Source organism: Populus euphratica, unplaced genomic scaffold (assembly GCF_000495115.2).
Source record: "Populus euphratica unplaced genomic scaffold, PopEup_1.0 scaffold840.1, whole genome shotgun sequence".
Taxonomy (NCBI): Eukaryota; Viridiplantae; Streptophyta; class Magnoliopsida; order Malpighiales; family Salicaceae; genus Populus; species Populus euphratica.
Genome location: NW_011500706.1, coordinates 45,112 through 65,552, shown reverse-complemented (window position 1 = coordinate 65,552; position 20,441 = coordinate 45,112). Strand labels below are relative to the sequence as shown.

The following is a 20,441-nucleotide window of genomic DNA, read 5'->3' as shown; positions in this document are numbered from 1 at the left end:
GTTTTTCTAATTAGATAAGTAAATAAAGTTACAAAAACATCTCTTATCAATTTGATAGCTATAATATTTCTTTATATTGAGAATAAATTAATAATTTTATTGATTTTTGAAATAATGCATGTATTCTCATTAATTTTTTAATAATTAAGGAATAATTAAATTTTTTTTAATTATATCTAAATTAAAGATATTAAAAGTCTATTATAGTTTAAAATATTTTTTATTTAGAAATATATTAAAATAATTTTTATAAAAAATATTTTTAATATTAACTCAATTTTTATAAAAAATATTTTTAATATTAACACAACAAAATAATTTAAAAACTTAAAAAATAAAAATTTAAAATAATTTAAAAATATAAAAAATAAAAATTTTAAAAAACAAAGTTTGTATCACATTTACCAACAAAATCTAAATATTTTTAATAAAAAAAATATTTTTTATTGTAGAAGTGAATAGTAATAATATATGAGCATCGACGCGAAGATTTTCTTAAGCATTTTAGAGTTTCGTAAAATATTAATATTATAATGCTGCGAAACAGATACAAATGATGTTTAATTTTCAATTTTATATTGTCAGTACCATAAAAATCCTCTCTCTCTCTCTCTAGACGCCAGACAGATATACAAAATCCAGTCGAAGTTTCTCGCTCTGCATTTCTACTGTCCCTTCCTCCATCTCTATCTCTCTCACTCTCACACACACTCTCTCTATCTGTCTCTTTAGGTGAAATTTTCTTCTAACAGATCTTCAATTCTGAGCTTTGGATCTAGTGGATTTGTTTTGTATTCTTGTAAGATTAAAATCCTTTGGCTTTGTATCCAAACATTTACCCTTCTATATACATACCTATATGTTTTTGTTTCATTTAAATTTGTTTCTTTCTTTACTTTGGCTATGCAAGGATTGACAGTTTTTTTTTATAAGTAAACCTTTTAGGTTACTGATTTGGCCCTTAGAAGCTAGGATTTTCTTTGTCGGTGATGTAATTACTACTATGATTTTTTGTGTTAGTTCTGGAATTTTAGTTGGTTTTGTTCTGATCTTTTTTTGGGGGTTATGCTCTGCTTGTTTGCTGCCAAGAGCGTTGAAGAAAGTGAAGGGAACTAATATATTTTTTATTTTTAGTAGAGGATTTGTTTTGTCTGCTAAAACCTTGCTATGAATTTTGACATGGGGTTGTATTCTCTTTGGTGTTTATGATTCATTATAGATTGATATCGCACTTCATCTTGAATATTTATCTGCTAAATAATAATAACATTTATTATTTGCATTTATTTGTGTATTATGTGATCAGTATCGACAGTGAGAGGAAATTCTTATTTTTACACTTGGAGGAGAGCAACATGCCGTGGACTTCTTCTTTTGTGAACTATAGCAGGAACTGTGTTCGCTTGGTGGTCTTCTTTCGTGTCATACTGTAAATTTGTTTGTTTTTGTGGTGAGACTCTCTCATTTCGACGCCTGTTTCCTTGTTTAAATTTTGTCTATGGAAACTAGGAGGATATAGGAAATTATTTCAAGTTTATCCTTTATCATACCTTTTGACAAAAGTTTATGCCTTATCACGATTCTTACAAAATGGATGTTTGAAAGGTCAAACGTTACAATTGATTGGTTGAAATGTTAATTTTGAAAGTCCAAATTCCATTGCGATGCTTATTTTTCTTGTTTCCCCCTCTTTATTTTCTTTAATATTAGCCCATTATTTACTGCAGCAGGCAATTGTTTTGTAAGTTCTGAAGAAACTCTTGTATTTAGGGTGGTTTGAATTCGAAAGTGGTGTTTAGGAGTGAGAATGTACATTGCGGTAACCATAAAGAGATATCGAGCTGTGAAGGGAGTAGGGGAGATTAAAATGAGCGTTGGGATTACTGCATATTATCAAGTGATGCAAATTTGTCAGGTAATATAGCAGCTGCATTTTGCTTTGAAATATTACTGCACTTTCCTCCACTTAGCATATATGTTGAGGTAAATATTCTTAAGTCTCGTCATGTTGTTTATAACACATGGAGAAAAAACAGCACCCATGTAAATTTAATGGTGGTATAGAATAAGTTGCTCTTGTTCAGATGATGTTAACAGCAAGAGAACGATTCTAAATCACTCACATTTTGTATTTCTGATTTCCTGAAAAGCCTTTGCTTATCTGTGGTAGCATTTTATTTTTTTCCCCGTCCTCTCCTTGTGTTTAGGACTGGTAAACTAAGGAACCAAGTTCTAGGGAACTCATTGTGAATACAAGACTTCCTCTGTTCATTTTATGCTAATTTGCTGTGATATTTGTTTCTCTCTGAAGCAATATTGTATGCTACAAAGTAGCTGCTCTTTAGTTTGTTGGTTGATAAATTCTGTTTTCCAGTTGTTGAGTGGGTTGTTGTGTCCCAACAGGTATTGCATCTTGGAATCTTGTTCGACTTAGAAACATTATCTGCTCTAATGGGAGAAATTGGTTGCTTTTGCTAAATCAACTGTAAATCTTACCTGAGTTTAGAATGATGTGCTTGAGTCTTTCATTTTATCTGGCAGTATCATATCTTTGTATGAAATAATATTCATTTGGCTGTTCTACCTCTATATGGTTGCTTTTATTCATAGCTTCCTGTTTACTTCTCTTGAACCTTTAACTTTGGATTATGCAATTGAGTCCATTGATATGCCCAACTAATATATGAAAATTTTCTGTTGTTATTTCAGGCTGAGTATTTCCGCCAGTTACTTAAGCCTGTTACGTAGTCTAGTCTTACAAAGCTCCAGTCGTTGGGATTTGGGACGGCTTTTGTTGGTTATACATTAGACAGGGATAAAGAATTTGATTCTGGTGGTTCATTTTGGATAGGCAGCTCTTTTATGCCAGGATGGCAGTAACTTGATTTGCTATATAGTCTTTTCATCAGCTTAGATCTTCATCACTTGAATACTGAATAATTGCCAATAGGAGACCCAAAATCCATTACTATTGCAAAATTGTTGATTGAAGAAAAACATCTGATGCATAGTGATCGGTACTTCCGCTCGAAAGAGGCAATGCCCCCACTTACAAATCAAGTTGACAATAATAACATGCATTTTCCAGTCGCAACTACTTTTTCTGCAGTTCAACCTCTAGCTGCAAAGCACTTGATGCCTGTGCATGGAATTGAATTTCAATCTTCAGAGATTCGTCCGAGGAAATTCATTATTTTTGATCAAGCTGATCACCGAAGCCAGGTTATGTACAATCCTGCAGTTGCCCACAATCATGGTGGTCCTGGCTTTGATATCCATCCAACCTACATCCAAGAGAATTTTGAAAGGACAGACACCTACAATGTTGAAAGAGAAATTTCATCATCTCTGAAGGAAGATTCAGATGATATTGATGCATTAATGAGTTTGGAAGAGGAAGATCCAGAAGAGTGTGATGGGGAAGAGGTCAGCACTGCACGCACCTGCAGAAATTATGGAAGTAGCTCCCCCGATTCTTGCTCCAGTTATGGTGCAAAACCCATGAAAAATGGATCTTCTGTCCAGAAGTGCTCTAGCAGTGGTAGCAGCTCTAACAGTGAGAGGAAACGGCAGAAAATGAAGAAAATGGTGAAGACATTGAGAGGTATTGTACCTGGTGGCGACCAAATGAATACTGTTACTGTTCTAGATGAAGCTGTCAGGTACCTCAAATCTCTCAAAGTCGAAGTGCAAAAGCTTGGGGTTGGCAATTTCAAGAACTAAACTTGAACTTAATCTCCGTGGTAAATGTGCTTTATTTTTAACATATCCGCATCCTGTTCTCAAGTTGGTTATCTCCTCTCTCGTGTTAAGTTGGAATTTAGACGGAGGAGGGTATTGGCAGCTCACGAGGTGTTCAACCTTCCCCAACTATTTAGCATAGGGGCGCTGCATAGTGATGGCATGGTGGTTAGTCCCTCGAATTCTTCTATAAAACGTTTTACTGTGATCTCTTCAATAGAAGGAAGAGTGGGGGCGTTCGAATAAACTTGCAGTATCTGTACTTTTTCCTGCCTGTCAGTTATTCTGTCCAGCATGTTACAGCTATTGTGGTTTTATTTCGTGTTGTACTCTAAATATAACTAAATGCTATGCTCCTCCTTTATGAGAGCTTCATATGGATCTTTTTGTTTGAGCATTTGCTTATAGATATCGGTTTTATTCGGTGCTAGATCTAGGTTGTATGTTTAATGGCTTTAATTTGTGTGGGCAATGGCTTCCTGAAAAATCTGCTGCTCTGTCCTATATTCTCCCTTTATGCTTTCGACATGCTTTAGTGCCCCCTAATGCTCTGCTGTGCCATTCTCATGCTTCATCCGCTGGGAATTTAGAGACATTAATGTCATGATCATGCATGTATGGTGCTTTTCTGACCTTTTGCAGTCCCTTAAGGTAGTGGAGTGTCAGCGCGGTATCTAGGTCTTTATAATACAATATACAGGTGGATCCAAGTTGTAATCCTCTTAAAGTGACCCAAGTGGATATCACATCACTTTATGGGAGCAATGCATGACATTGGCTGCTCGTATCTGTGCCTCACGCTCTTTGGCTCCCTTTTTTATGCTCTGAACCTCTTTCTTTCTTTTGTTATCCTGCTGGTGTTGGGTGCTAGGGACAAGGAGATGAGATTTCAAGCATGCATGGTTGCTTTCTTTTCCCCTCACATGCCTGCTGTCAGTATTCCAAGCGGGCCACCATTAAGCTCCCTCTGCTGCCTGTTACCTTAAACAGGTCCCAGGACAAATTTGGTCGAGTAGCTAATAATATGGATTTAGTACTTTATTATGGTTACAATATTTCATTATTGACACTCATAAATGCTTGCATAAGCTTTGGACATAGGTATTAAACTTGGATTGTAGGTAACTCGGATTGGCATACAGGTCGGCTCAGTGATTAAATGGGTTCGGGTAAGGTAAAAACCTGGTTAGTGTAAAAACCTGGTGGATTGATCCATAACCTAGATAAATTTGGATGAGATTTTTTTTTTTAAATATGGATTTTCTCCTAGACTTTATATATATAAATTTTTAGTTAATTGTTAACTATTTTCAAAGTTTATTATATAAATATTAGAATGATATTCTATCTTTTAGTATATATATTTTATATTATCAAGAAAAAGTTATTTTTTTCCATGTGAAATTTGAAGGTTTTTTAATATATATATTCTATATTCACAAGAAAAAAATTATATTTTTTTAATGTGGAATAAAAAAATTTCTGGTTTAAATATTTCAACTTAAAAAAATAGCATAGTATTTTTTCAATATAAATATTTCAACTTAAAAAAATAGCATAAAAATAGCATAGTATTTTTTCAATACAAAATTTAAAACTTTTTAATATATATATTTTATGTTCATAAGAAAAAAATTATTTTCTTAAAGCAAGATTTAAATTTTTTTAGTATACATATTCAATATTTGTATATATATTTTATATTCATAAAAAAAAATATTTTCTTAAAGCAAGATTTAAAATTTTTTAGTATACATGTTCAATATTTTTAAGAATAAAAATTATTTTTTTAATATAGAATTTGAAATTCTTTAATATATATATTTTATATTTATAAGAAAAAAGTTATGTTTTTGTAACGTGGATTGGATATTAATCCTTTTTAAAATTCATTATATAAATATTAAAAGAATATTTTACTTTTTTAATGTAGAATTTAAAACTTTTCAATATATATATTTTATATTTATAAGAAAAAAGTTATGTTTTTGTAACGTGAAATAAAAAATTTTAATATATTTTTTAAAATTTTATTATTTATAATATAAATAGTTTATATTTATATTTACATGAATTGTTTTTATATAAAATTTTAAATATTTTTTAATTTTTCAATGTTAATGTATATAACCCGCAATCCAACTCCTTAACCAGATTAATCCCAGGTTATGTTGGATAACTATGCATCGAGGTGATACCAACAACCGAAAAAATCAGGTACGAAAACTCTATCTAGTAGATATTTGTTTCATCTGTTTACGATACATGTAATAAATGAATCATTACAATGGTAGTGGATGGCCATTAGAAAACTGTTGATGATAAGGAGCAGTATAATTAGCTTAGATGGTGCTTTTTCCCTGGGAATAAAAGTATAGAAAGTAAAATTGAATACATCAATATATTTATTATCTCACTAAATATCCATCGACCTACCAATATATTAAATTACAAAATGGTTGTTTAGCATAGTTTTTCTCTATTTGAATTTTACACAAGTTTTGGATCACAATTGTAAGTTTATCCAAATTAATTTAGTTTTTTTAAAATAAAATAAAAAAATTATTTAAGTTGGTAAATTTTTTAAAACGGTAGGTTTCTGATTATTGTATTGATAATAATTTAAAGTATTTTCTATTTAGAAATATATTAAATTAAAAAAATTATTTTTAATATTAGTATATAATTTTTAAAAATTTAAAATAAAAATTATTTTTTTAAAAAAAAATAATATTTAAAACAATATGTTTATAAACATGCATCTAAAAACGACACCATCAATAAAATTCACTTTTCTACCTATAGTTTTAAAATCTAACTCAACTCTATAAGTTTATTTAGGATCAGGCCTAACCGGTGCTGGAACGAGCAAGGAAAAAAAATCTGATATGATTTGGCTGACCCAGTAAATTGATCTAACGACTTGGTTAATCCAGAAAGATCAAATTAAAAAATTATTTATAATTTTTATTTTTTATAAAAAAATATTATTTAAATTGTTTTAAAAAAATTAATAACCTGATAAACGGAACAAAACCCAAAACTTAAACTTTGAACCCGGCCAGCTACAAGAACGACCTGGTCTAAAAACCAGGCTTCCAGCATTTCACAGCACCTTCCTTAAAAAAGGCGCCTCAAATATAATTTTTGACTTTTTGACATAAAAAAATCAATCAAAACGCGTGTCAGCGAGTCCTCAGTATATGCAATTATCAAAATACCCTCAACAGGCCCCATAAAAAAAATAGAAAGAACAAGCCCTCCTTCTCCCCGTTAGGTTTTCGTTAATAAAAAGAAAAGGAAAGAGCTTAATCTCCCTCTCCCATAACCAGCAATCCCACTCCTCTTTCTCTCAACAGATCACATATTACAGAGAGAAAGCCAGAAACCCTTTTAGAGATAGAGAATTTGAATGGAAGGGGATATAGGAAGGAATGGAAATAGCAGCAGGGGAAGCAACAGCAGCAAGAAGAGGAAAATATGGCCGTTTAAGAGGTTAAAGTTGAAGGAATCATGGGGGTGGAGATTAAAGTTTATGGGATCTGCTTTTAAGTGGAAAAGGCTTAACATACAGCTTTCTTTTTTTGATGATTTGATTTTCAAGCTTGTCTCTGTTTTAGAGGCTATTGTCTTGGTTGTTTCCTTGTGCTTCTTTTTTCTTTGTTGTGGGTGCCATTTTTGACATTAGTTTCTCTAATGTTATCTGGGATCATACTTTCTGCTCTTGTTTTTTTTTTTTTCCTTGCTATGTATAGTTTCTTATATCTTTGCGGAGGCTCTAGTAATTGTGAGTTTTAAAGTACTGCGCAAAGAAAAAAAAAAACATAGAATTGTGTTTATGGAAGGACTGTATTTCTGTGGTTTTATTGTTAATGAAAGTTGTTCATGATTCGAGTTTGGCACAGGATAAACTGATTTCTCTATTTGCAGAATGGAATAATGAATTGGGTATCATCAGATTTCTGAGTTGGTGATGACAAGAACTAGTATGACAGAAAGTTATAGAACGAAACTAGTTATTGTTAAGGTTTATATATATTCTTATCAGAATCTCCTTCTATGAGTTTTCTGGGTTATTTATTTGCGCAATTCTTCTGTTCTTCATATCTGGTTTATGGAGTGAAGAGAAACAAAGCAATATTGAGACATGTTATAGCGAGACTCGAGCCTCCCCTAATTTCTAATTGATAAGAGCATAGAAAATAGAAATAACAAGCTCCCAGTAAACCAAGAAAAACCACAAGGCAAAAGGGCAAGAACAAATGGTCAAAACCGACTCTCTTCAATTATTTTCTGTGTTTCTAATTCAAGCAAAGAACATGGATGGATAATTCAATAGCATGGTTTAAACTAAGCGTTGGACCGGAGATCAACGTCTGGTTCAAGTCTCATGTTTCGTGAGGATGTTGCAGCATGAGGCTCAAGCTTGATCGCAAGCTGTCGGAGCTGAATCCGTTTGGACACAGTATTTTTAGACCACAGCAGAAATAGGTTATTATATGCTGGCACATGATTCAAAAGCCGAGAGGTTGAGGCAAAAACAGAGCAAACCTGCTCCGATTTTGATCCCTCAAGTCTACTATTGTGGTTTCTGACTGCCTTGAATGAATGAACCTCAGGTTAACTGGCTTTATCAGTTCATCCATGTAATCATGGTGATTGAAATATTCAAGAAGTTTGATGGCTCCGCCAAAGCGAAGGTTCCCTGCTTTGTCACTCATTATTTGGGTGACAACGAGAAAAATTAAACAATAGGGAGAGGTGGTCAACGCATTAATCATTAACGATAGGTAGAGGTGGTCAACGCATTAATCATTTCTATGGTTAGAAGAAAAACCAGCACCGCAGATGCACAAGACACCAAGATTGAACGCGTCATATTCATTCTTGACTTAAGAGTACCTCCCAGTTTATTTACCAAGCTCTCCGCGGAGGCTTAAATCAAAAAATATTTAATCTTAAAATAACTTTGCTACTGTCGTAAAACTTATTATAACATTTTAAATAAAAAACCCAACTCGATTATTTTTTTAATCTATATTTTTAATTAATTGTATAGAAATTTTCTCGAGATAATCTTAGTTAATAAAAAATAAAATTAAATAAAAGAAGTAGATGAGATGTCCATTTTGATGTATTCAACGAGAATATTATAACTTTACTGTATATTAGATAGATGTCTAATCCTGTTTTTTTTTTTTTTTCAAAACCATTAATTCTAAGGCTGAATTAAAACAAATATTGGCATGAAAAATATCATTTCACATGATACAAATAGTAAACTAACTCCCCTTTTTATTATGTAAATGAACCCTTCATTAATTAACTAATAAGTGCATCAAAATTGTAAAAAATAAAAATAAAAATTACGCATATATCTCCTCCCAAAACACATTCCTAAAGAGAGTTTTTAACCATTTGGATCGTACCATTATCATAGGAAATTCATATATGGGCAACTTTATTACAATATGGAGGCTTAAACTTATAGGAAATTCATAAAACAAAGGCTAATATCACATGCCTTGGTTTTGTTTCATGTCCAACCATTAGACACACTATTATACTATAAAAATATATAAAAATAAATAAATGTTAAATAATAAGAGTTATATAATAACTATGATTAACTAAAAAAAAATATAAAAAATAAGTTATTGTCACATGCATATAAGATTAACTTTACAAGCAAGTGTAAAAAGCTATATAATTAAACGGCAATAACAAACTCATGAAAATGTAAGATCATGGAAAGAGCCTTGAAAGATGAGAAGTTATCCACAATTGATAGATAGTTAATGGAAGCATCACACAAATGACTATATAAGGCAAATTGCAAGGAAGGTTGACAACAACAATCAACTACAACTCAAACTCAAATCATTGCATGACAGTTTATCAAGTTTTTAGGATTTTCAAACCTGAAACTAGTAAACAATAATTCATAAATGATAGTCTGTAGGTAATAACTCTATAGACGAGAGTCTAGTTTCTTAGTAATCATTAAGCTTGTAATTTCAATTTTATAAACCAAAAAATACCAAAAAGATGTAACATAATCCAGGACTTTCAATTTGTGAATTTTTTATTCATTTTCTAAGTTATTGAATTTACTTTACATTCAAGTTGTTTTAATTATTTCATTACTTTTTCAGTTGAACTACTGTTTGTATAAAATGGATTGAATCACATTGATACTCGTATAACTCTATAATACAAATTTAAAATTACTTGAGTAAATCTAGTAGTAAATTCAAAGTCCAAACCAGTTAACTTAGAACTCCAATCTTAAGTTGCATAGTCCTTTTAATTGAGGAAGATACAAAAGAACCTACATTAAATAATTGACAACCATGGTGAGAGTGCAAAATTAATTTCTTAGAATTATAGCACCAAAGAAATCAAAATTATCATGAAGTTTAAAAAAGAAAGATGAGTTACTTGACGTTCATATTGGAACAAAACATGAAGTACCAACTATTGATCTGATCTGACATATATATATGTTACGGAGTTCATAAATGGTGAGCCAATAATTTGCGATGCATTAACAAAAAAGAATGTTAAAGCTTTAAGATCTTTGAGATCAAATGAAGAAAAACATTATTCATTTAACATAAATCAAGTTGATGTAAATTTTTATTAGTTGTTAGCAAACAGAAGGATTAAAATTATAGGAAAACATAAACAAATGACTAATAAAGAATTGAAAGGAATGAATTATTGTTAATGGCATAGGGTGATTGGTCATTCTACAGAGAATTGTGTAATATTTAGAAATGTAATTCATGATTTAATAGAGTCAAAAGATGCTAGGTTCCTAATAGAAATGAAACAATAGCAATTGATGAAAACCCTTTTCTTTAAGTTAATACACTGTTAGTTAATATGACAACCATTACTAATGATATTTTATTTTTCCAAGGTATCACCTTTACTATGGTCATAACAAATGAGTTGTTCGATGCCTCAGTAGCACATCAAATACTTCGATTTGTGAAAATAAACAAATCATGATACATTGAAGTATTTTACAGTTGACATATAATAACAAACCATACTATTAAAAAATATATAAACTTCAGGAGAATTGTTAAAGGTAGAGTTGTGAAAGGATTGATGAGCCTCAATGAGGAACAAAAATAGATTCTAAAGTTAACAAACTTAAGTGGGCTCTTGAGATCTAGAATGATGCAAAAAAGATGACTAATTCTAGTGTAAAGACTGAACGTGGATGAATGATTTATCCAGAAGGAACCTGAAGAAAGAATATGGTCACACAGTTACTAGAGATAAAGGTGTTATTTAAAAACATACAACTCATTGTGAAAACCATATGCAATGTTTGTAGTTTAACTATGAAAGAAGGATTGACTTCTTAAGATATAAATACTAAAAAAGACTTATAAGAAGTCATGGTTTCCTCTTCAAGGTGTACTTTAGAAGGATAGTTCATATTGTTTTGTTCTCAAATGGAGACTAATGAGAATTAAAAGCGAGGAGAAGTTAAGGCAAGAAAGAGATTATCCAAAAAAAGTAAATCCTTAAAAAGAGACTTACCATCAAGTCCAAAAAAACATTAGACAAAGGTCAGATCCAAAGAAAAAAAGGCAAACTGATAAAATTCAAGAAAAATAAGACTAAGACATGTAACAAGAACCATGTAGAGAAGATTACAAAGAAGAAAAGTGAATTTACTTTGTAATTACATGGAAAAAAAAGCATTAAATGGTAGAGAGAAAATTCCAGAGTTTATCATTAATCAAACCATTAATAAACTGGTCATTAAAATGAATGATAGGGATACAAATTCAGATGAAAAAACAACTAAACAATATAAGAAACTAGTGAGAGCTAATGAAAGGTATCTAGCTGATTATGAAAATGAGAAAGACAATATATTTGATACTTTGTTTTTGAATGATGGAGATGATTTCTTCACAAATAATATGGTAGAATGCAACATGGTGACTCTTATCCCTGGGCATTTTATCAATTTGAACAGTATGGCTATAGGATTGGAAGGAGATGTTGACAACTTTGCAATACCCCATGAAGTGATAACAGAGAAAGCTAATTAGGAAGTATACCAGTAAGAGATAGTCAAGGATATTGGAGCTAAGAAAAAAGGTGTAGCAGAGTTAAAGAAGCTATGAAAGTTTTGTTCAAGAAACCAAATGCTAATAAGCTTGTACATGTGAAATCTCTATACTTATGCTTTAAAATTAAATGAGAGGAATTAGGGAGAGTATTTGTTAATAATGGTGTTGTTGTGAATATATTACTTTTGAATATGCTAGAGGTAATTGGAAAAATAGTGGAGGACTTGATATCAACTAGAGTAGCAATAGGTGGGTTCTCTAGAGAAATCATACAAGCTAAATGAATTATATTAGTCAGTTTAGAAATGGACTCCTTAGCTGCTTAAACAATATTTTTTGTTATGGATACAGTCCCAAGCCATAATATCTTATTTGGAAGGAATTGGATTCACACAAATGGTTGTATTCTCTCAACTCTGCAACATATGTTATTACTTTGAAATGAAAATAAGTTTGAAATTATGCATGCAAACAAGAAGTTATTTATAACATGTGTAAACCATTTAAAAGTACAATTTTATATAGGAAAATGAAGTACAATTAGAATCGCACAACAACCATCATGAGTAAGAATTGAAGATATAAAGGATAAGATTTGTGAAATCCTGACAAGGCCTTTACTATTTGAAAAGCCTTGAAGGAAGAGAAAAATCTCTCTTGATGAGTAAAACAATAATAAGAAACAATTCTAAAAAAGTAGCAGTACAAGTGACTATCTAGAGATTATTGACATGCTAGACAAAAGAACATGTATTAAAGGAATAAAAAACCATAAAAAAAAATATAAAAAAAAGATAGAAGAACATGTGGTTACAATACAACAATTAGGTCTTATAAATGCATACAAACATTTAAAAAAGAACAATGTAAAGCAGGAGTCTTAAGAAAATCCAAGTGTTCAAGAAAATAAGAGTAAATATAGAAAGTATAACCAGCTAAAGAAATGAACATTAAAGAAGAATTAGAGAATAAAATAATTTGTATCAGTGCTTGGTTGAGATCAAAGGAAAAAAAAAAGTTTTGATTTCCATGCTTAAGAAGAATAGAAAGTGTTTTGCATGGGATTACAAAAATATGTCAGGACTGAATAGAGAGTTGGTAAAACTTAGGATTCCAACATATAAAGGTGTCAAACCAGTAATCTAGAGTCAAAGGATAATTTCTTTGGAGTTTGAAAATGTAATAGTTCAGCCCAACCTGTCATATATTGTCTGCTTTGGGCCTTACCATCCTCACAGTTTTGTTCTTGATGATGCACTTCTGAGCCGAATGTCCCAAAACGTACATGATAAGTTAGCAACCAGCACTCTTAATAAGATCAACTACCACTCCCTCATCCACCGATATAAGATATTACAAAAAATATGTGAAGGATAAAAGTATAAGATTTATTTCTACAATGTGCTAATGATGGTATTCAGCATCGTCATTTTACTTATGGGTATACCGGCGAATAACATGATGAAGAATGCATGCTTGAATTATTTAAGTAGGAGTTAAGCTTTTAGAATTCACCATCCTAGTTAGTTTGCATGTGTTTAATATGAGTATGAAATTGATTTTCAACATGTTTTTAAAATTTAATAAACATATCATAGACTTTGAATTTGACATGTATAGGATGAAACCAAATAAAATTAGAAAAATAGTAAATAAAGATAACAAAAAACCGATACTCCTCCACCAAGAAGTAAAGAAAAGGCCTCAAACATTACTAAATAACAAATCTCAAGGAGCATTGCTTATATATTCACAAGGATATAAAGATAATCTACTAGATTTGCTCAAGTAGTAAGCAGCACGATTGAAAGAAGATGGCAACACTAGAAAATGTTTGTTGGAAACTAGATGATTGAATGCACGGAAGTGAGGATTGACAAGCCGATGATGCCGAAGCATAGATGATCCAAGGATAATAGAAAAGGGATGAGGAATAGGCAGGGAGGACCGAGTATGAAGGTGGTAGAGACCATCTCTCACGGTTCCAAAAAAGAAGGATATATAACCTCGGAGATACAATCCTTGACAAGACAAAAATCATTGTGGAAAAAAGAGAAAAGAAAAGATACCATTATCAATAGCAAATTGATGAACGGAAAGTAAGGACGGACTTTAGTTATTTCAGGGACGTCTAAAATAGATGACAAATATAAGGTGTGAGAATTTTTAATTCACCAATATCAGAAATAAAAAGTTTGTCACCCTCCCCCATTTCATGGTGATCTGAATCACTGTATGATTCCACATGCAAGAAGTCACTAATAGCTGGAGTGATGTGATGAGTAGCTCGTGTATATAGGGAACCAAAACAAACAAAACCAGTGGCCGAATCTATCATGATAGCTGAATTAATTGAACTCAATAACAAAAAACGTTTGCCACCACTAAATCAAAAGTTGTTTACTGCCACCATTGTTATTCCAAGGAGAACAAGAGCTGGTCAAATGATCCCAACTAGCGATAATCGACACCGTAAATTTGGCTAAAAACTATAATGGTTCCGGGACTGTCAAGATCCAAAATTGGGACAAGTATTGCATGACAGACCACGACCACGTTGTTGACGACCATACCAACGATTCACCGGAGAAATTGTTAGTGTACTAAGGACGCTCATCATTACAAGAAGAGCGAGGATGTCCACGGTTGGAGTGTATGGTTTCATGGGTCTGGTGAGATAGGCTGGAATACCTCGGCATCACTTGCCGAATAGGCTAATTATGATAAGTGTTCTTGTTTTAAAACCCATGAGTTTTATCAGGCATCTGGTGTAGTTCAATTAAAGTCGAGTGTAGAGACATGAATTGTGTGTCGTGGAGGGTGATGTTGATACTGATGCTAGGATGGTCCAAATGGCATGAGATGTGGTTCAACAGATAATTAAGAACAATGCCTCAATGAAGAGTGATGCTATCAGTCTGGAGGGCCATTTCAGAGTTCCTCGCACTGGGTTCAGCCTCTGTTTTGTTTAGCTGGTTAAAACACACGTCTGCACCGTGTAGATTGATGATTCTGTGCCGCTTAATGGGGGTTTTCACGCGGATGTTCTTGACAACTGAAAACAATTTAATGAAGTAGCCTCCTCAAACAGATGATACAAAGAACCAGCACACGCACGCAGCTGCCTCTTTTAATCTTCTTATGTTCTGCCGCCTTCTTTGCTGCACAGACAAATTCAGGAAGGTTGAATGCTTGCCCCATAAATCAGATGCCATGGTTTTAAGACTAATTTCAGACACAATGGTGCCGAGATATCAAGGCTGATCAATTAAAGAAAAAAGAAAGTGCGAATCCCAGTGCAGTATATCTCGCCATTCCTCAAAATTCAATTTACAGTTGCGACGCCTGAAAGCAAAAATTGATAAATCCCACCTACTCTCAACCTATTAAATTCCTTCATCATCTATTGGAATTAATAAACAATAGAAGTCCACCCCAAGCAGGGCAGATGCTAAGGAAAAGAGCACAAATTAAGAAGAGCAGCAAAAAGACATGAACCTATCATTTTGATATTGAAAAAGGTCAGCGTTCTATCTCCTCCCCACCTATCATATTAACCTAAGCATTGCAGCCGCATTTACATGTACACTTCCAAGCTCTCTAACACTTCCCTTGTCTCAGGCTTTATGCTGGGGCCATTAATAGAGGTTTCATATGCTTGAGTAGCTAAGAGTTCCAGTTGATCTGTGTATGTTGAGACTGCTGGTAAGGACCAGATGAGGGTACCACAGGTTCAGCAGTTGCAGGCATAGCCTGTGACTGTTGCATGAGTTGGTTAACAGTTGAAGGTGCAGCCATTGTTTGCAATGGTGGGTAAAATCCAGGAAAGGTACCATGCCCAGCCTGTGGAGGAGAGAAGGTGAGGTGCTGTCCCTGAGGGTGAAGTTGGTACAAGGAACTGAGCTGCAAGCTGGATATATCTTGCCCAGGTGGAGGAATCCAAGATGAAACTTCGCTCTTCATCAACCATGACCAAAAGAAAGAAAATCATTAATCAGAAATTAAAAGAACTAATGCAGAGTCCAATAAAAAATAAAATAAATAAGCAATCAGGGACAGAATGATGCAATAAACTTAATATTGATAGCTGTATTGCACTGATTTGGCACTTGAAAACAATAAAAAAATACCATTCACCATGCAGCAAATAGCAAGGCAGATCGTATACATTTCTCCTCATACTGCCACAACAACAACTAAGAAACATTGCAAGACTTTAAGCTATGGAAACAAAAAGTAAAACCAACCAGTGATCCTGTAGTGTAGATATTTCTTTCCTTCAACTGAAATGCTGATAGATCATCATTACCAGCAGAGCTTCCAGGGGATACAGCTGGACCAGGATTGAAGCCCATAGGGGAAGAGCCATATGATCCATATAAAGCTGGGAGTGCAACTGGAGTTGGGTTTCTGGCAGTAGTTCCGGGCTTAAATTGTGGAAGAGGGAATGGGAACTTGACACCAGCAGCAGCAGGTGCTAATGTAAGAAATGCATTGCCAGTCAATGGCTGTTGAGGAAGCCCATTGTGGCTCAAGAATTGGTGCATTGGTGGCAAAAAATACGGATTGAAGTAATGCCCATACTGAAGATAGTTAAGAGGATATGGTGGCCTGAAAAGAAGTGGGTGCAGAGAAGCAGCAACAGTGTGCTGCATCGATTGACTCAGACTTGAAGTCGATGTAGCCATAGCATTCTCACCCTGAAATTTGATAAATAACAGAACCAATTAATTTAAGAGAAAAGACAGGAAAGTTATGCACAAGAATCATTATCTCAAACAAAAGGACACAGAAATAGGGGCTGAAAAACACAATACTGTCTTAACAGGAGTTTATATTATTATTATTATTATTATTATTATTGATGGGCTCACTGTAAGATTGTGGAAATCTGATGATACCATTAAATGCATCTCCCATGAAGTTGAAAGCGAACAAAATTGTCGCAAAGAAAGTGAAAGCAAGCTTAACCCTCGTGGCTTTTACACACACAGACAGTCAAAAAAATGTGTGGTTGTGGGTGTATGTGTAGAGTGTTATGCAGAATAAAATACAAGGTTTCTCCATTCTCGTAACAGTACATTTCCAAGGGAAAAAATATCCTAAGAGGACACGGCATATTGTATAAAGCTAATCCATTGTTCACCCAAAATCATGGCAAGGTTTGGTGTCTGCAGGTCAACATTAACAGATACTCATTACTCTATCATCTTCATATGTCAAAGTAGTGCCAGCATGATATTTTCACATTAATGTAGTATATTAGATTGACTTTAAAAATTTTAATCTAACAGATACTATGGCCAGATCAAATAGCACATGACAAATAAATGAAACAGCACAAGTGGAGCAAAGGCTTACAACAAAGCCTGAAAGTTGAGAAACATCCGGTGCCTGAGTCTCATGTCCTACAAATGGTACAGGGTGAGCAGCCTGCAAGGGTGGCATGATCCCAAAACCATAGCTTGGGGAAATTTGAACAGTTGAGTTCTGATGGCATTCTGGAAGCAACATTGCATCCTGCTTTGATTGAACAACCTTCGAGTCTGCACCCGGTGCATTATTATCCTCTGATATTAGCACTTTTTCAACCACAGGTTGAGGGGACTCTGGTTGATAAGAATGATCAACTTGCATAGGTGACGATCCACTATCATTGCTGCACGTAAATAAAAATTCCAAAACATTCAAAAGGTACAAGTACAAAGCAAATAAAAGGCTAAAGGCTTTGTTATAGGCACAAAAAGCTCATGAGATAATAGGATCAGTGAGCACACATCAGCATAACCACATAACCTCACGAACTCCACCCAATCCCTGCAAAGCCACCATTTTTACAATCCAACAAAAACAATCAAGAAAGCCCCTGGAAAATCCCCATTTTGCCATCACACAAAATGCTTTAACATAAATATCTTTCTTTACAAAATCAATTATTTCAAACATGTATTTACATGACAAACAGTTAGAAAATGCATAATATGTTCACCAACCTAAAAGGTCTGGCATTTTCAACAGTTGAATGTGTCAGTTCAACAGCAAGTGTGGAGTTTATGTCACCATCAATAGCATTGCTACATTTTGTTTTTGGCCCAGAATTAGAATCAAAGCTTCCAAAAGTCAAACCACCATTGATATATTCCTTTCCTGGTCCAGAATTTGATTCAAAGCTTCCAAAAGTTAAACCACTTTTTAACGCTTCAGGGACTTTAAAGTGATTTGGAAATTTAACATGTCCAGAAGTGATGGATGGTTCTGGCAGCAACTGAGAACTGAGTTTAGCTTGAGCATCTTCAGACAAGACTGCTGCTTCAAAAATAAAAGCACGTTCAAAATCCAAAAGTAGGAGGATAAAAAGTAAACAATGAAACTTGTAACAAGGGAGGAAACAATACTTTTTAAAGATTTAGCCAACTCCTCTGATGAATGGCTATCACTAGCAGAAGACCTGACAACCAAAGAATCATTATATGTAGACAAAGTCGAGGGCTGCAGAGATTCAGACAACTGACTCTTTCCAACTGCCTTTGATTTACTCAGAGAAATTTTTTTGTTTCCTTGAATATTATTCTGTTCAGCAGCTTTCCGCTGGCAACCCACTTCATGTTTAATTGTACCAACAGAACCAGGATTTCTAGTCATAGAAGGGGCCAATATGGGGTCTGAAGAAGAAGATACAGAGCCAGATACAGATGCTAGAGTGGTAGAAGCTGGGAGGCCATTAAAAAATGTTGTGGACTTTCCTTCCTTGGATAGCATTACAGAGACAGAAACTTGCATAGGCAATGGTGGACATGCTGCAGGTGGTAGGAAAGAATCTGACTTCACAGTGTGAGCTGTACTACCTGCATCAGCAGCAGCAAGCAGCTGCGGACCATGGCTGCGAATAGAACTCCTATTGGAAAGAGTTGAAGGGTCACAGGAAGTGGTAGTTAAATCTCTGTAACAGTTGTACAAATAAATTAGCAAGAATGGGAAAACAGTTCTACACGAGTGTTATATGCCATAGTGCAATGAACATCTGTGTTAATGTAGTTACTTTGTCACAGGATTCACTGCAGTGTTATTTTTTTTCTGCACAGAGTGTAACGAGTTCGAAGCACTTCTGTCTGTCATGCGAACAACTCCATTTTCCCTTCGGGTAGCCACATTCCTCCCACCAACAGCATCTGACAAACAGTTCAGAAAGCAATTTTATCAGGTACTGAGAAACAGTCTGCAATCACAGCGGGCAACCTCTCAAATTCTAACCCAACACTTTCCCTTTTAACTTTATTAGCATGGGATCATAATCCTAGAAAAGAAAAGTACATAATCAATACAAAATTTCCACAAACAAAATGAGAAAGAAAACAAAATATAGACTCTTTACTAACTTCTAATTTTCATATATTAACACATAAAGCTCAGATATAGGGGGGGTGGGGGGTTACATACATCTTGACTCATTGATCTTATGTTAAAATGCATTCATTATTAGAAGAGGAATAATGACCCTTTACTGACTTCCAACTTATTGAGATGTACTACTACAACCGAATATTTCCTGTACCCAAATAAAAGGAAAACATGTGCCGGTATTTTTCTAGTCTTGGATTTGGTATGCATTTCACATCCAAAAATGACAATTTCCTCAACCAGGATAGAAATTCTTACCAGAAAAGTTTCCTTGACCACCCCTAGTTCCTCTTCCTTGAGTCTGCAATATCAGCAACAATACAAGAATTGAATTGCAAAATTGTCTGGTTAACAAAACCATATGAACAAACCCAAGAAAGAAAGGCAAAAAGGAACGCGTAAATTTCTGAAAGAATAATATATCTTACCCCCTTTCTCCAATCACATTTCCTCTTGACTTCATGAAATGTATCTGCCAACCAAAACTTATTATTTTATTAAAACAACTCAGCAGGTATGATTGCCATGAATAATATCATTTGGTAAAAGTGCCATGGATTCAACATTAAGATTGTCCAGTCAACTTGTAAGGATTTTGCAGATTTTTAAAAGTTGCACGCGTAATCAAAAGCTACATAAATATTGTGGAAATTAAATTCAATAAAGCTCCAATGAGTTACTATATGGAGGAAAATAAAAGACACAAAGCAACACACGAATATTGGGTTCCACTTATCATTACTTAGGAACTGGATTACTCACAGAAGAAAAAAAGATAAAAAGTACTTAACCATTAACTAAGGACATGTTTTAAAAAGTGTTCTTTTAAATTTGAAATTTTTTTTATAAAAAATAGGAAATATAGAAAGAACTGAAATTTAAAAACATAAAAGAAAGAGTTAAATCCCATCAATGATTCTTTCCCCTCAATCATTTTACAATCAATTTGTATTAGAATAGATAAAAATAAAAAGCAACATATCCAAATTTTCTCTTCAGGTTTTTTATGTGATTTTAAACTTTTTTACTGATTGAGTTTTTATAAAAATTGTAATAATAAAGGTGTGGTTATGTTGGAGACTAATATTTATTTGGGATTTAATTTAATTTATTTTTTATAATTTTTCTTAAATAAATATTTTATATTTTGTCATAGAAATGGAGATGTGATGATGCAGGAGTTGTAGTAACAGGGATTTC

General features: G+C 33.3%; 2 protein-coding genes across 13 annotated transcripts; one reads left to right on the top strand and one right to left on the bottom strand.

Annotated features, from left to right (window-relative positions):
• Positions 1-560: 560 nt before the first annotated feature.
• Positions 561-4,169, top strand: LOC105116068 (basic helix-loop-helix (bHLH) DNA-binding superfamily protein). 7 transcript variants are annotated; one of them, XM_011013242.1, is made up of 4 exons: positions 561-732; positions 1,320-1,450; positions 1,728-1,915; positions 2,710-4,169. In XM_011013242.1, the coding sequence occupies exon 4, from the start codon at positions 3,004-3,006 to the stop codon at positions 3,721-3,723; it is 720 nt and encodes a 239-aa protein (XP_011011544.1). In that variant the 5' UTR covers positions 561-732; positions 1,320-1,450; positions 1,728-1,915; positions 2,710-3,003; the 3' UTR covers positions 3,724-4,169. The 7 variants fall into 7 exon arrangements, with proteins under 7 accessions (XP_011011544.1, XP_011011540.1, XP_011011545.1 ...); XM_011013238.1 differs by having other exon boundaries at positions 1,307-1,450; XM_011013243.1 differs by having other exon boundaries at positions 561-799; positions 1,307-1,450; positions 1,771-1,915.
• Positions 4,170-15,125: 10,956 nt separating this feature from the next.
• Positions 15,126-19,941, bottom strand: LOC105116066 (uncharacterized). Of its 6 annotated transcripts, XR_840461.1 has the most exons (9): positions 19,670-19,941; positions 19,500-19,542; positions 18,883-19,012; positions 18,239-18,783; positions 17,837-18,152; positions 17,205-17,502; positions 16,091-16,543; positions 15,389-15,800; positions 15,126-15,341 (listed from the first exon to the last, which is right to left on the bottom strand). XR_840461.1 is itself a non-coding variant. In XM_011013232.1 (8 exons), exons 3-8 carry the CDS (start codon positions 18,957-18,959, stop codon positions 15,510-15,512), a joined length of 1,980 nt encoding a protein of 659 aa, XP_011011534.1. In that variant the 5' UTR covers positions 18,960-19,012; positions 19,500-19,542; positions 19,670-19,941; the 3' UTR covers positions 15,126-15,509. The 6 variants fall into 6 exon arrangements, 5 of the variants coding, with proteins under 5 accessions (XP_011011534.1, XP_011011535.1, XP_011011537.1 ...); XM_011013232.1 differs by having other exon boundaries at positions 15,126-15,800; XM_011013233.1 differs by having other exon boundaries at positions 15,126-15,800; positions 18,883-19,003.
• Between the last annotated feature and the right edge of the window lie 500 nt (positions 19,942-20,441).

Bases quoted from the DNA above. Each gene is read 5' to 3' on its own strand.
- LOC105116068 (XM_011013242.1), top strand. From the start codon at position 3,004: ATGCATAGTGATCGGTACTTCCGCTCGAAAGAGGCAATGCCCCCACTT.
- LOC105116066 (XM_011013232.1), bottom strand. From the start codon at position 18,959: ATGACAGACAGAAGTGCTTCGAACTCGTTACACTCTGTGCAGAAAAAA. The intron at 18,784-18,882 runs GTAACTACATTA...CAACTGTTACAG, and splicing joins GCAGTGAATCCTGTGACAAA to AGATTTAACTACCACTTCCT. The intron at 15,801-16,090 runs GTTGGTTTTACT...TGGTTGATGAAG, and splicing joins TCTACACTACAGGATCACTG to AGCGAAGTTTCATCTTGGAT.